General features: G+C 37.8%; 1 protein-coding gene across 1 annotated transcript in view; it reads left to right on the top strand.

The window, feature by feature from the left end:
• Nucleotides 1-8,977: 8,977 nt before the first annotated feature.
• LOC149288669 (DNA nucleotidylexotransferase-like) overlaps nt 8,978-17,537 on the top strand; it is a 74,943-nt gene continuing 66,383 nt past the window's right edge. Inside the window, exons 1-2 of the mRNA XM_089491576.1 lie at nt 8,978-9,180; nt 12,936-13,110. Coding sequence (XP_089347702.1) covers nt 8,978-9,180; nt 12,936-13,110 — 378 coding nt within the window. The remainder of the gene's footprint in view (nt 9,181-12,935; nt 13,111-17,537) is intronic.

The raw sequence follows: 17,537 nt of genomic DNA, 5'->3' as shown, positions 1-17,537 counted from the left end.
AGGTGAACACGTAATGTGCTCGGTGTCCCCACATGCTAATGCCTATTTTTAAGGGATCTCATTGGAAGAAAAATCATGGGGAGGTGGGTTTATGATGCTCAACCCCGTTTTGACGATGTCCCACCATACCTTCCAAGACGCTCCTCCGACATCTTTCCCACTGCTAAAGACTTCCATTTTTTAAGAGCGTGAGGGGTATTTTGTTGTCTTTTTGGATGCAACTCGGCACCAAATTCAGCATTTTGGTTGCTATGACATTAAGGACTGGGAGAGCCATCAAGTGGAGTGGTAGAAGCCAAGCTGGGGCTGAGTCAGACCATAATGAGGGCCCACTCATCTGTGTATAAGTTGGGCTCACCTGTGGACCTGTGAAAATGTTCTTCTAGACCCAAACTTGGATGGAATGCGTATGTTTTAGTTGGCTGAGCTCTACTGGCCATCTGTCCGGTTGGCTATGTTTTCCCAGCCGTTGTCCGCGCTTACATCATCAGGCGCCCGCTGGCCTTGAAGTCATCGGCAGCCCGACCCTGTCCTATAACGTAACATTTGTTTTAATATTTAAAATTCAAACATTTAATATTTAATAAAGATAATGAATGCTCCATTCTCATGCTTTCTTGATTTTGAAACGAGAGACAAAGAAGGAGGCCAGCATTGCAAACGCATCCGAAAGTGTGTCATACTCAGCAAGTTCATCTCTCACCCTACGGCACGATGTGTAAGTGTTTCCCTTCGGGCTGCGAGTATGATTCATGTACACTTTGCACTTATTGTGTAAACATCCACAGGCTGTCAGTACACAAACATCAGTAGTACAATTCTGCCCAAAGCAGCCTTCCTGAACGATTAGGACTGCCGCTCGACTAACCATGGACGTTTTACCCATCAGTTACTCCTGCCCCGGCTAAAGACTGTTGCCCCCCGGTATCCAATGGATAGACACACGTAGAACTCTTTAAAATGAAATATAAAACAAGCATGTGGACAACCATTGTAACATATCTTTAGCCAAATTCTAACTTAATATCTTCCGCGTGGCTACGTGGGTGACCATTAGTGAAAATTGAGGAATTTGGAAGATAAAAATGTTTAATCTTGATTTCAACAATGGTTAAAGGGAAACCCCAGTGTTCCAGTGAGTCCCCCGAACAAACAACGCATTTAAAGGTACTTCATATCTATAAACCACTATTAATTATTTGCATTTAAGGACCCTTATAGCCTTTTAGCGCCGTCATGTCACCAATAATATTAAGGGAGTGCTCAGAACCCACGTCAGGATTTCCATACAACTACAGAAATACTTATTTCGGCCAGATATATGGAGAAAATTTAAAAAAAAACTAGGAAAAGTCCAATTATATTTTTTTTTATTGCTTTAGACCCCAAAAAGAACATTTTTAGATGTGCACAATAACAAAATAAAAAGTTAAGAATCCTTCATTTCATATTCCCGGTAATCCGGGAAGTTTGTAGAGACGTTCCTTCCCCCCCCTGTAACAGTCAGCGTAATATTCTGACACTGCATTCGGGAAGTATATGTAAATAACGTGCTTCGTGTTTCTGAAGTTGCACAATGCCCTCAGAATGTTAGCAGATATTTAACGTCCGATTGAGATTATAATTACATGATGAGGATATCGGTGGTGTTTACTGAAGCGGGGGGGGGGCAAATATACCAAATATACCCACTATTTCCAACTATTACGCTGAATTCTAAACAAAAATCACAAGTTATAGGTAGTTTAACAAATGTAGTTATTCTAAAAGCTATTGATGGGGTCGTGTCCCATTAAATATATTATTTACTACTCAATTAAGGCAGCTGTAATTAAAATCTGGAAGTTAGATTCTATGTGGATTTCAGCTGATGTAGTTTAATTATATAAAAGTATAATTGATATAAAATATTGAAAATGTTAGATAATAATAAAAATAATAATAATAATAATTATTATTATTATTTATGTACACATGCAGGGGATTTTGTTTTATTAATGATTAATCGGTAGAAGTTATTATCTGTCATTATAGTAATATCAGAGAACAATATTACTAGATAGCTGAAAGTTAATGAAAGCCATGATGTCATACAGTACTACCAATGGGTTTATCATGGAACTCATTAAATGATGATGTCATAGATTATTACCCATGAGTTTATCATGGAACCCATTAAAAAGAGGTCAATATAAATAAAATGCATTGTTCAGGCCTCCTTTGTCTGCCAAGTACTTAAAGTCGAGTTTTTTTTAAAGAATTGTGTGATTTATGTTGGGCAGCCTTAAAATACAAAATGCTCGTTACAAAGGCTATTAGAGTAATAACATTGATGACACTATGAAAAAACTGAAAATTAATATAAAATATTCAGAAGTAAATATTTGCAGAAGTTTTGCAAAAAAACCCCCCAAAATGTTATAGGATCATTCAGTGGGTCAAAGGCGAAGACTAGAGGCCTGAGATGTAATGTAAGGAAGATTTACTTTACTGAGAGGGTGATAATTAAATGGAACAGCCTCCCAGCAGACGTGGTAGAGCCTAATACAGTGAAGCAATTGGCCCCTGAATCGAAGACAGGACCAAGGAGTCATTAAGGTCCGAGTCTTTACAGCAGGGAAAACGGGCAGACTAGACGGGCTGTGAATACATTCAACCCAAGCAAACATTCTGAAATTCTATAAAAAGGAAAGGAGGGACGTAGGAATTTGGGTACTAAAGAGCATTCCTGGGGTTTATGCCCCAATCTCAGGGAGAAACGGCAGTCTGCGCAGTCTGGAGCTGACGCCTTCCTATTCTACCCCACTGCGATCATCTATAAGACTCCCAGTTGGTGCCAATATATTATGGTTGATATCCCTGCTTGAATGCAGGTGACTCAAAGAAGTCTATCTTGAAATAATGATGAGTAAAGTTTTCCCACAAGCTGTTCGAGTAGCACATTTGGCGAGTGACTACGTAGAATCTTCACCACGGGCTATTAAAGGGTTAATATTTGAAGACTCTCAGGGTCAGCTCATTTAGAAAGTTCCTTAGGTCTGGAAAACAGGGACACTCAGGAGCTATAATAATAATACGCAGAGTAGAACAACGTCCATGAATGCACATTCCGTCCAACTGTTCCTAATAATAATTGAATACAAAAAAAAAAAAAATGGCCCCGGATTTTACTTAAAACCATTGGGTCCGCTTGCCTTGGGCTTCTGTTCCAATTCATTTACATCAACGACTTCCATCCAGCATGAAGACAAAAGAATTAGAAAACTCCGCAGAGCAGATAAACTTATTTCTGATTCCTACGGAATTTCACATCCTGCAATCTGGATCTCACCCCCTCCTTCCTCCGACTCTTCTGTTTGGAAGCCATCTGGTGCTAATCTCCCGCCTCAATGTGCAAGAAGAAGAAGAAGAGTCATATGTCTTCATATCAAATGAGTTTATAACTGGAGGAACAGGAGGGTGAGGAGGAAGAAACGTCTGTGGCAGAGGGGGCTTTCGCTAAGAAAAATCGCTCATTTCGGGTATTTTTGGTTGTCAATTTGTGCACAATGTGTTCTGCGGTTCACTGGCTTTTAAAGGGATGCTCCAGCCATCAAATGCACTTTAATGCATTAATGGTACGGGTTGCCCCCCCCCATATGTATTTGCCCCTTTTCCCACTATCCATCAATTTTCTGTGCAGGAAGCGGGTCCGGATGAACTCGTGACATGTGAAATACCAGTGGGCAAAGTACTTTAATATACATTGTTCTTCATTGAGGCATCATGGGAAACAACTCCATTTAAAGGGGAAATTGGCAGGGAGTGGGGCATATCAGGACCCCGCTCCCGCGACCTGGAAGATTTGGGTGTTGACCCCAAGAACCGAGAACCGGCTAAAAAAAATGGACATTGTGCTCCTCGTGAACCCTGAGATTGAAATAATATCCCGACTCGCATTAGCGTCATCAGGGTTCCCCTACCTAACAAGAGGAATCGGCTATCCACATTCTTAGGGGTTCATTTACATAAAAGTAAATCTTTACTTTTCTTCTTTTTTTTCTTTCTTGGACAAAGGACAAGCCTTTGAGATTGAAAGGGTTAAATGGATTTAAACCCACCTGCTTTGGAACTCTTTATGCCAGGGACATTTCAGGTTTTAGCACCAGTGATAAAATGTATGACAACGATTAAAATACACCAGGAAGAAATTTAAGACCTGAAACAAGCTGCTAAATATTACGCTCTAAATCATACGCCAACGATAATGCACAAGCCTGTTATCTAAATATCATAAAACTTTAAAAACCACCGTTTTTATGGTCCGTTGACCAATGTATATCGGCAATAACTCTGCTTTAATGTCTAATCTCAAAAGATTTTTTACTTTGGTAAAAGCTTAATAAATCTCCTGCGATGTCAATTAGCTAATTATTACTATTTTTTCAGCTCTAAAAAACTCTAAAATGTTGACTCCTATTGCTTTTTTGTAAAATATATCCCAATGATCTCAAAGGGAAACTGTTGCCATCACACCTTTTAACATAACTAAATGCATTTTTTAAAACTTCTTATAATATGTGATTTTGTTTGTTGATCAGGGTACATTTTTTCAAAGAAGTTTGAAATTCCAAGTCATGTAAGGTGGCAGCCTGTGGCAGGGTCAGCATCAATGTCCTGTCCTGAAGTTCTTCCATTTCACCAATAATCAGTCCATGAACAACAGATGAGAGGTAACATGATGGGGGTGGGGAAAATAATCATGGTGATTTTGAGAAAAAGGAGCTAAGATATGGTATTCATATTATGTGGGTCTTAGATACACATTTTTTGCTTGTTTATATCTCGAAACATAATCACATAACAGTTTTATTAATGTATAGATTAGGGAAAAATAACAGATCCGCTATAAATGCTACTTTTGCTCCGAGGAAACAAAAGAGATCAAAGTGGACAACCTTGTCTTATGCTCTTCTCTATAATCGCATAACCAAAAATGCAAATGAAGGTAATTATTCTTATTCCGGTTTCCCCATATAACATTTTTATGATTTTAAAAAAGTTCTATTATTTATGGGTTTTTTTCTTGAGGTTTGATGAGAGGCGGTTAATCTTTTTTTATTAATTAAGTTTATTCTACTTGCTGAGGTTTTTGCATACTTATTGAGTTAGGGTATATGTTTCTGGGTAAAGTACAGACTAATGTAACTTTAGGAACTAGTGACTTATGCCCGTTTTATAACAATAGGGATTACATAGGCCTCAACAGTCTCTTTTTATTTCAGAATCCAATTGCGTCATGGGACATGTAAGATTTCCTGTTATTTTGTAACCTTTGGACGGGAGTATATGGTTTAATATTTTAAAGTGTAGCAAAAATGACCTTTTTCCTACTAATTAAGCCTCAATAATTATTAATTAAGGTCTAATTCGGTCTGCTGTGTGAGTGCTGCTATCTATTGGTAATATAAGGTAACTGTTTCTGTTGAGAAATCTAGCATTTATGATAGATTATTGTAATAGTTATTTATAATCAACTAATGTATAAATTGTGTAAAATTAAAAATTAAAAAAGAGATATTTAAAAATGACTTAGATCTGTAAAATTCTTATATCGCTCACTGTATCTTTTTCTACCACTTCTACTAGGAGGCTGTTACATTTATCTATCTACCACCCATTTAGTAAAGTAAAACTTCCTTACATTAGGTGTAAGTTTTTGACCTCTTTATCTAACATTTCTTCTCCTTTGAAAAAACTTTCCTTCTGTACTTTGTTAAATCTCTTTATGTTTCTATCTCATCCCCTCTCTTCTCTCCTCCAGGATGCACATACTGAGATCCGTTAGTCTTTCCTGATCATTTTAATCCTGCAAACCATTTATCATTTAAGTGTCCCTCCCTGCAGAATTGGCTGGCAACCAGGGACCAGACAGCAGTGTAGACCACCACAGCAGGATATTGGACCACATGGACAAGACAAAACGGATCAGGATACCAGAGAGCAAAAACCTAGAGAACAGAACACTACTGGAACAAAAATCTCAGGAGTAAACCACAAAAGGGGTCATCCGGGCAGTGTACGCAGGGTTAATATAGGCTGCAGGGCTCAGACTGATGACGTATGAAACATTATTTAGAGGATAAAGCAGCAGGTTATTTGCTGTTACACATTTGCCGCAATGAGCTTCTGCTGTGGCAATGACCTGCAGAAATGTCAATTAAAAGTTTTCCTTTGATCTTATCAGATCTAATAATAATCTTAAAAGAATGAGAATACAATGAGAGGTCTGGGGTATTTTTTTTTGCTCCCTTTTAAAAAAAAATTGAGTTTTTTCTGTATGATGTTAAAAAGTCACCATCTTAACCTTGACTGTATATAACATCCAGAGCTGCATTTTAATGCAAGAATAAATGATTTCTTAAATAAGCAAATAATGTATTAAATAACAAGATCATCTGATCAACAAGAAAAGATCATTAGGTATAAAGTGTAGATAATGCCACCCTATCATCTACCCTCAATACTCATTATATGGGGGAAAAAACACAAAGAGTGGCACTTTCCCTTTTGTCAGCCCACTGTGGCAACGCTTTATTTTTATATATATTTTAGCAATACGTTGTGCTCTATCCATTAAAAAAGAGAAACAAATACCAGTAGTGTTTTAGCATTCAGTTTGATTATAAATCTATCCTGCAGAGACATTTCCCAAAAGAACGAGGCAGAACTTTTAAATTATTTCTAAACATTCAGACACCATAGAGAGCGTGCAACAATAATAGGCAAAAATACTTAACTGCAAATACGATACAGACCTCACACTACAAGTCTTAACACTCCCCAAGGGCCAATAAATAAAAGACACAATGTACTAAGTTAGACCGGTCAGGAGAAAAAAGAAGCATCAGCTCCGAGATGAAGAGGCGCTCTTTATTTCATAAAGTGACAAGGACAACACATTGTAAAAAAAAAAACCCTGTGCTTTTTCCTTAAGAAAAATATCAAGTGCATCAATCTTATAACTACATGACAATTTGTCAATACGTAGGAAAGGTTAGAACATATATATTTCTTTAAAGCACCTTTAAGGACGTCTCCACCTCTACGTGCCATTTTTGAACAATGTTATCCTCTAAAAATGAATCATCGTGGAGCAGGAGCCACAATATATGTTCTAGATAGGAAAGATTTTTGATATTTCATTTTTTGCTAGATTTCTTTCTTTTTTTTTTTTATACGTTTTTGGAGATAGCGGGATGTTCTATGGGTAGTCGGAAATATATACGTTGTATATCATTGCATTCTTTACAAATGCAGAACATAAGGGAAGAGGAACATATAGACAGTTCTTACAAGGTGGGAAACAGATCACAAAGTGATATGAGCGATAGCCAAAAATAAGTAATAAATATTATATTATTAGAATAATAATAGTATGTCATGGGAGCAGCACTCAGAACTTCATGTTCTCAGAATCTGCCTACTGTGGATAAAGCAGATAACTTCGAACGTTAATTAGATGATGCAAGTTCTGAAACCTTTTGCTAGATACCATAACTCTGCAAAGCTAAACTTCTCCAAAACAAAGTATAACCTATAAGTTGTTGGATACAGGAATTTAATTACGATAAAATACCTCAAAGCTAGCTGAACGTACTCATTCAGGGGGCTGCAGTATTTTTAATAACATTTCTTCAAGGCATGCTAATTAATTCCATTGGTGGGTTTGATACTCGTTGGTAGAAATCTGTAGCTTTCTCCGGATCAGAATTCAGATTTAAAAAGAAATCATTTTTGTTTCTCATTAAAAATACTGCAGGGGTGTAACTAGAAGCCACAAGGCCCTGGGGGGGGGGGGGGATATTGCCCCGGGGCCTCTCAACTTCAACAGCTAGCCTGTGCCATCATTGCCCCAAACAACTTGTCTGTTCCTTCTTTGCTCCTTGTCCCCTTCCAACATACAACAAATGTAAACACACTTATACAAATTACACACACTTACTCATACTCACTATCACACACGCCATCTCGCCCCACTTACGCATCCATGCTCACAAACACAATTACAGATCCATTATCACACACAAGTACACATCCATGCTCTCACACGCAATTACATGTGTCCTCGCCCCACTTACATCCATGCTCATAAACACCTACACATCCATGCTCTCACACACACACAATAACATTTGCATTATCACACACTTCCATGCTCACACACAATTACACATCCATGCTTACACACAAGTACACTTCCATACTCACATCCATATATACACTTATACAATCACATATACATACATCCCAATTGCCACCCGCCCCTGCTTACTTCTCACCGCTCCTGCAGCTTCCTCTTTGGTTGCTTGCGAGCATCCTCTGTTTCACCGCGGGGTCAGTGCGGTTCAGGTCCTTTCTCAACAATTTTGCACTGGTACGAGGCGAGAAGGAACAAGGGGTCGCAGCGACCCCTGTGGTTATGCCAGTGCATGACTGTGAAACATATAGAATATTCTTTTCATTTTTTGGTGTTTGTGGGAAATATTTTGCTAATATAATTATTTTAATGGTAAATATAATGTTGCAATCAAAATCGAAGTACTATTTACTTATTTTTCTTCTAATTATTAATAAAACAAATCAAGATGCGGAAAGTTAAAAAACTGCCTCTTAAAGTCTTCAAAAAATTGTGTAATTGTGTAATGTGTAAAAATTTTATTTTTTTCTATACAATCAAGTTTATCTGGTATAAACCAAGTCCCAGTTTGAATTCTTGTGAAAGAACATCTGTCTCGACAATTAAAAAAAAAAAAACCAAAAAAAATACCACATTTATATCAAATATTTTTTCCTGTTTCAAACAGTTTATCCATCTGCAGATGTATTTAAAATAGTGCACAGAAACCACCAGCGAGACAAAGGAATAAGACCTCAATAGGAGGTGGCACCACAACGTCACCGACATTCTATAGTAGAACCTACATTGGGCATCGTCATGGAGATGGTGAGAAGATCACCCATGCTCCCTATGAAGAAAAAAAAGAAAATTATGGATTTTTCTCCCGCATTTTGCAATTATGAAGTAAAATATAAAGGAATAGTCTTGTACCTTCTGGAGAGGAGAATGGGGACAAGCCGGAGGAGATTCTTGATGGAACTCGCATGCAAAAGAGGATTTCAAGTGGAAAGTGAGCTCCGGTAAGGAAAGACAATCGATATCATTTCTATGCATACTTCGCACAGACATTAAATTACATTTTATTTATAGATTGCCGACAAATTCATTAGAACCCATGACAACGAGAGTGGGAAATACTAAATTAACAATAACATGAATAAATGTAAGACGCACTGGTAGAGAAGGAGAAGCGGTTCGCGTGAGCTTAAGCTCTATGAGGAGCCTGAATATTTAAACGTAAGGCAAAGGGACTGCTTGGGCCGCGAAGTACGTTAGATCAAAGCCGGACGAGTTTCCAGTAACTTTATAAATAATACAGGAAGATAAAATTAAATTTAAGAGATTTTCGAATTTTAATTTTGAAGACCGCGACAGCTTAAATTTAGAAAAGTATAAGTAAAATCAAGAGTTTAAAGCTCACATTTGAGAACTTTATTCTTCATTTAGGATGTATACCTGTGATCCTCTACTGCAAGAGAGGCTGAGCCGGCCCTGCATAATGTATAGTTCAATCACCAAAACATGGCCAACTCAACCCATCTTCTATGACCAGTTCACTATATCGGTATTGTTTTATATTTATGTATTGTATATTAATGTATTGTGTATGTATATATAGTTATATATGTACCTTATTTAAAGTATATACTGGTCATAATGTATTAAAAAGGGGTATTATAGCGCCAACGTTTAAATGCATCTTCCAACAATTATTGTCTGTGCTTTTTCAGACTTCATGCTCAAAGAGCTTTTCTGTTGCGTTCTATTTTTTTTTTTTTTTTTTGTGTTTTTTTTTTTTTTTTTTTAAACGTAAACCAGCGGAAGTCCTATATTTGTTGATTTTTGTGCCAAGAGGCAGCCACAGCTGTTCGGGTATCAAGGGAACCCTATACTGCGTGTCTCCATCGGCTTCTTCTATTACAGCAGTAAGTCTGCATGGCTCAATTCCCAGCTTTGCAGTTTAGGCATCAATTAATGTGAATATTTCATATAAACGCGATAAACCACAGGAAGCAGACGTTCTATCTACAACTGATTTTCTTTTTTACAAAGGAAAAAAAAAAATTATAACGGGCTGTGGTATTTAAAAATGAAAGGGAAAAAAAAGTATATTATCGAAAAACAGGAAATCTATATGTTCAATATTAAAAACGCTTTCATTTGTAAATTCACTCCATGGATGGGTAATATATATGTAAAATTTCAAGTTCACATTGTTTAATTCTGTTATAAAAAGAGGTAGTGTTTGTTCTCAATTATATACAAATACAAAAAATGGCCGATGAGACAAAAAGGTTACGTGTAAATCACAGGACACAAGGGTCAGTTTGGGGTCAGATCGCTAGGGTAAGCTGGACTCCTGAGCGGTCAGAAGGGTCACTTTAATATTGCCACTCTTATTATGAGATTCATTGGAGTTGGAACAATGTGTCGCGCTGTACAAATTGCAAATGAATGAAAAATTTATAACAGCTGTGATATGAGTTGCTATCGTAAAAAAAAGGTGAAGGACCAAAGGAACTGAGGTGAAGAAAAATGGCAGCAGGTTCTCTGGACTCATAGGCCAGAATTTGAAATATTTGGCTGCGGCAGGAGGAAGTTTGTTCTTCGAAGGGCTGGAAAACGGTACAAGAATGAGTGTTTGCAGGCAAAGCAAATGGAGTTGGGGATTTGGTCAGAATTAATGGTCTCTTCTATGCTGAGAAGTACAGGCAGATACTTACCCATCACGCAAAACCATTGGCCCCACATTGGAAGCATCAGAAGCACCCCAAACATACAACCAAAGCTGTTAAGAACTATCTTAAGGAACAAGGAGTCATGGAATATAATATATAATATATCTAATATATATATATAATATATAATATATATATAATATATCTAATATATATATAATATATCTAATATATATATAATATAATAACTTTTCTGAAGGACAGTGGGGAACAAGAAGACTTACAAGAACTAGCTGGAAATAAAAAAAAACACAGGGAGAAATATGTTTCCAAACAGGTTTGCAAGTGCTGCTTGGAGAAATAAATATGTCTTGAATTATTAATATTTTCATGACTTTTTATGAACTCATTAAGATAAAGAGGAATGTGCACACTCTGTTTTCCATGGCAAGTTAGATTTACTGTATATAAATGTCAGAAATAAAGTAGAACTTTTTTAGCAATAATAATAAACATAAAAATTTGCAGTAAAAAGTCGCACAAGTCTGAGGACTGGAAATTCACTGAAACAACACTAAACCGGAACTTGGGAGCCTTAGATATGAACACGAATCCATTCTTTGCTAAAGTGTTTTTAATTATTCATTATTTAATAAGAATTTGTAGGTGCATAAAAATGGAAATAATTATGGAGCAGGAAGCGTTCTTATTAAATGAGGCTTGTAACTATGGTTTTTAAAATAGAAGGTGATAAAGCATTTTTTTTTCATGGAAAGGAAGAAATATCTGAAAAGACATCTTGAAAGCTTGTCTAATCTTACATCTTATTCTGCATTGGCTCAATAAAAGGAGTCACTAAAGACTCTTTAAAAAAACTCTTTTTTTCTTTGGCTAATATGGCTAGATCCATTTTCCTGTATATATATATATATATATATATATATATATATATATATATATATATATATATACAAACCAATATATTGTAAATATACACAGGCTTTTATTTGCCCGGGTGCTCCAAAAATAGCCAGATATACGTAACCAAAGAAAAATGGGCACTCACGGGTCTTTGTAGTAAAGTGCATTAAACACTAGTTTATCAGCACGGCCAACGTTTCGGACCACCTCCGGTCCTTGAGAATGCACTTTACTACAAAGACCCGTGAGTGCCCATTTTCCTTTGGTTACGTATATATATATATATATATATATATATTTATACTATGTGGACAAAAGTATTGGGACACCTGACCATTACACCAACAGGGACTTTGATGACATCACATTCTAAATACATAGGCATTAATATGTAGTTGGTCTCCCCTTTGCAACTATAACGGCTTCCACTCTTCTGGGAAGGCTTTCCACAAGATTTTGGGGAGTTTCTGTGGGAATTATTCCCATTCATCCAGTAGAGCATTTGTAGAGGTCAGGTGCTGATGTCGGACGAGACGCCCGCCTCGCAATCTCCGCTCCAGTTCATCCCAAAAGTGTTCGATGGGGTTGAGGTCGGGGCTCTGTGCGGGGCGGTCAAGTTCTTCAACCCCAAATGTATCCAACCATGTCTTTATGGAGCTTGCTTTTTGACGCGGGGCACAGTCAGGCTGGAATAGAAAAGGTCCTTCCCCAAACGGGTGGCATAAAGTTGGAAGCATGGCATCGACCAAAATGTCTTGGTATGCTGAATCTTAGCAGATCAGTCATTTTATTATTTTTATCTGATATCATATAAAACAGCAGAAAACCTTTTAGGAGTTTTTTTTTTTAATAGTTTCTATGACAACAACCTGTCAACGTTGGCTTTTGTGTCACATGACAATTAAGCATCACCTGAAAAGTATGAATGACGAAACATTTTACTTCTCACAGTAGCTGTTCACCCAAATCCAGTTCCCATCCATTCCAGGAGTGACATTTGCGGCAGTGAGAATTTCTGTGGTCTAAGCTGGCAAGAAACCACAGTTTACCTTGCAAGAAGGGAAAAGTTGTCTCTTTTAGATAATATCCTGGGAAGAATGTTTTTCATCTAGGGACTGTTATCGGGCCAGCTTGGTCGTTAGTAACTACGCTCATTAAAACACTTTTTCTTTCAGAGATTCTGTCACACATGTTGTGGCTGAGAATAATTCTGGTCCCGAAGTTTTGGAATGGCTGGAATCCAAGAAGCTCGGCAACAAAATCCAATTCCAGATCCTGGATATCTCTTGGTTTACAGAATGCATGGGAGCCGGGGGCCCTGTTGAAATACAAAGCAGACACCTGCTAAGGGTAAGATTATTCTTCTGAGATGGAACACAATTGTTCAACTGGACAAGAAAGCTACCAACTGTTTGTGATCGTGAAGTTACATTTCCAGTTCTTTTGTTTTTTTGGGGGTTGCATTTTGTTACGGTGCCCCCCAACCCAAATATTAAACCAAAAATATATCAAAGGGGGAATTTTGAGGGTGAATTTTCAAACAAAACAAGGTTTTGGTGAAACATTAAGGGGCATTATATGTATAATTACATTTTGAGTTTAGTTTCAAGGAGTCTCGCTAAGTTAACTATGCCAACTCTCAGGGGTTGACCTTACGTCATACATAATGAAGTGGGTTAATCTCATACAAACACCCAAAAAAGCTTGTCTAAAACGGCATATTAATTGATCATCGACTTATCGAGGTGTCAGCTCCACATTAACGCATTCAACTTTTTTTTTTGTGTCTATTTCCACCTTATGTGTGACTTCTCTTGTTCTTCTTCGCAAGCTTTGTCTGTATGTCTCTTTCTATTTATAAACCCTGTTTAACTAAAATTAACCTTTTTATTACGTGGTTCCAAAACATAACATGTTTAGCAGGTAGCCAAATCCACACGAATAGATATAAAATAAGCATACAGACATAAAATATAAAAGCCATCAGCGTGTATGCGGTCTACTTGCTCAACTGGAACGGTCTCGTTCACAGCTATTTTCACGCTTACAAAACAGCAAGAAACACAGCAGATGGAGCCCTCGCTATGGTGATCCACGGAAAGCGCTTTATGCTGCTATCGGAATACTTGTAAGATTTGCTTCGGGGGGAAATAGTTTAAATATATTAACGCGGAGGAAGAATAAAAAGCTGAAATCCTAGAAGCATTGTCCGTAAATACACGTAGACCTCTTGAGACGCTCGTAGACTGTCTTTTGTGATTCTGTAAGAGGTAGCACATGGTTCGTTGTACAACAAAATAAACTACAAAAAAATCCCATTATTAATTTAATATCTAATCTGTATTGAAAGCGTAGTTGGAGGTTCTTTTAGAAAAATGGTTGAAATAATTAGTACATTTTGAACGCTCGCAGAGAATGCCGTGTAAGTCTGGAATTGTGTTGTAATGCAAATGAAAACTGGATCTTCATTTCCCTGGAACAGCCGGCCTTATTAATATGGAAATAAGGTCAGGAGTCCCAAGCAGCGATGACAAACTCTGTCGTGGAGGTTTCGTCTTATAACATAATCTCTTGTCTTGAGCTGCATTGTAACTCGTTGTACAGAATATAAAGAAAAATAATCTCTCTCCCTCTCTCCACCCCCTCTCTCTCACTCTCTCACTCCCCCTTCCCCTCTCTCACTCACCCTCTCTCTCTCTCCATCTCTCCCCCTATCTATACCTCTCTCCCTCTCCTTCGCTCTCTCCCTCTCTCTCTCCACCCCCTCTCTCTCACTCCCCCTTCCCTCTCTCTCGCTCCCTCATCTCTCCCCCATCTCCCCCCTCTCTCCTCACTCTCTCTCCATCTCTCCCCATATCTATACCTCTCTCCTTCTCTCCCCCCCCCTCTCCCCCCCTCTCCCTCTCATGTGTTGTCTGCCTCATCTAGGGAACCATGCAAGTCCGATGTTAGTCTTAGGTAGTGGCCAACGGATATCCAGCCCTGGTTTGCTCGGCTCAACCGTATGTTAACAAAAAGTAGGACATTTGGATGTGTTATGGAGTTTCGCTTCAACTGTTTCAGTTCGGCAATTTTGGAATTAACTAAGCCAACATCCTATATCCCAATAGTCCTGCTTTTTTTTTGAATAGTCCAGATTTTGTGTCCTATTTCTGAATGTGGAAGAATATATATAGCAAATCCTTGTGATGCAGGATACTGATAAGTTAATGTTATAATAAAATAGTATCTCCCGGGAAAAACATTACATTATATTATTTATTTAATCCCTTCGTGGCAAAGCCCATACATGTACAGGCTCAAAATGCATTGTTTGTAATGGGTTTAAGGACAACCCATTGTACTTAAGGGGTTAAACCTTCCTGTGAGCTACATATTGGAGGGTTTAGAAACACACATCACATGGCCATTGCTTTACCATCGAAATTTTATTACAATGAGTATGTTTAGAGCCTCATTACAAAGCAGCTACCGGCCAACATGGAAAAGAAAACCCGAAGAAATACTTTTATTGTCTTCTTGTGCTTGTTTCTACATCTGTTGTGTTTGTTGGGAAAAATCTCAGTCCTGTCTTATAAAGTTAATGGCCGGGTTAATTCATCATAAGAGAGCAAAAATCCACAATAACAATATATTATGACAATAACAGTTAAAATGCGGATTCCTGGACAAACGGTGCAAAAATACTTTGTCGTCTATAGCTGCTTGACCACAATGCATGATTCAAGGCAGAAAAACATGTATTTACTAGTTTGGACTCCAAGTACCCCTCCTAAAATAAACCATTGAAATAAATGTCATGATAGATGGAGCTTATCAAGATGGATTAGCAACTTCTTAGCGTCCTTTACGGCTACAAGCCACTATGGAGGAAATTAAGGCAGTTCCTGGCAAACAATAAAGCATCTTTTGCACAGCAAATTAGCGCCAAGCAACATCAATGGTGTCCTCCATGTTTGTTCCTGGATCAAGTCCGTAAAGTACAGAGTGGGTTGGACAGGTTTTAACTCTCGATAGAGTCCTCAAGTTTGAACTCCAGGGCTCTGAAATGGGCACTGCCAGAAAAAGTGAAGGGCTGTTTCATGCACCACAATGTGTGTGCAATGTCTATATCTGCACAGCCCCCTACCATTCATAAATGTCCTTAGGGAGAGGCCCCACTCAATGGCCATCCATACAATATGCCTGTTAATCAGCCTGCTTGATGCCACATTTGCCCATCCAGTCTATAAACCATTTCGGACTGTCCAGGGGAGGCAGGGATGCAGCAGGGTCACGTAATGTGATGTTACGTTGGTCATGTAACACAATGTCACTTGACCCTATGGTGAAAGCAGAAAGAAAGCTGAGAGTAAGGGAAACAGGTGAGTGGAGAGAAGGAGTAAAATGGTAAGGGATTATGTATGCACTGTATGTATGAACGTTAGTATGTGAGAATGTATGTATAAGTATGTGTTAGCATGTTTTTGTAAGTGTGTGTGTGTGAGTATGAATGTGTATGTGTGAGTGTGTATTAGCATTAATGTGTATGTATAAGCGTGTGAGAGCATGAATGTTAGTGGTTGTGTGCGTTAACATGAATGTGTATGTGTGTGAGCATTAATATGTGTTTGTGTGATAGGTTGTTTCTGGGATATGACATCATATCTGGTGCACATTAGCAATACTTAATTGTATACCCAATGAGCAAAGTGATGTACAAATAGTATAGTATGGCAAAGCTTACAAATACACAAAATAAATGAAGAATTATTTTTTTATTTTACTTTAGTATTCTTCTTGTATTTAAATATAATTAGACATATCGCTCATTAATCATGTTACTTTAGAGTTTACTGAAACAAACTTTACAGTTCAATGCGTATGAAGATTAAAGTAAAATGTTACATGGAGCCCATTTCGAAATGACCGAACGACCCCGTTTTATTGCGTAGTTGGATTATAAGTGAATGCTATCAGCATTTTAATAGTCAAAGATTTTCTTAAGAGGCTATAAATTACATTGCAAGGATAATAAATCTTAACGGCCCGAATGTGTCATCACATGAATAATTATTTTTCTGTTCTTTGCTTTGGTGTATGATAGATGTGATTTTCTGCTGTAATTAACATATGCAGCATGTATGCTTTTAGCACCACTGTAAAGGGCATACTTGAATATTGTTTTCAAGTTTAGCATTTGATGGAGAGATCATGTCTATACATCCTTGAATACGCTGTAACCTTGAAAGGTCACTGGAACCAATATGCATTACGGGGAATTTTCTACCAAATAATTTCTGTATATTCCCACGAATGGTCTCCTACAGCTTTTTTATCTAATTTTAATTTTAATTAGACACTCATTTTAATCAGTGGCATTGTTTTGGGCATTAACATTGGATATACATAAGATATATATAATATTTTTTATGAGTGATTTGTTTATATAGTGCCATCATGTTCTGCAGCACTGTCCAATGGGATACATTTAAAGTCAGGGAAGGGCTGGCACCTTGTGGCCTAGAGGGCATGCAAAGCCAAGTGGCCCCTCATCACTCACCTGACATAACATACACTTGCTCAAATACACACACACTCACTTTAACGCCCACGCACACACTAAAACACACACTTACCTTGGACAGAGCCCGAGCTTGCCTTCAAAACAGCTTGCGCATGAGCCCACTCGAGTCCGACCAGCACCATTTGATGAATTTGGAGTGGCTTGGGTAGCAATTGTCCCTCGGACCTTAAGTAATCTTCTGAAATAAGCTTCTATGAAAAGGAACAGCAAC

The sequence above is a fragment of the Sceloporus occidentalis genome, unplaced genomic scaffold, assembly GCF_023333645.1.
Source record: "Sceloporus occidentalis isolate IW3139 unplaced genomic scaffold, rSceOcc1.0.p SCAF_50, whole genome shotgun sequence".
NCBI lineage: Eukaryota > Metazoa > Chordata > Lepidosauria > Squamata > Phrynosomatidae > Sceloporus > Sceloporus occidentalis.
This window is presented reverse-complemented; position numbering and strand designations above follow the sequence as displayed.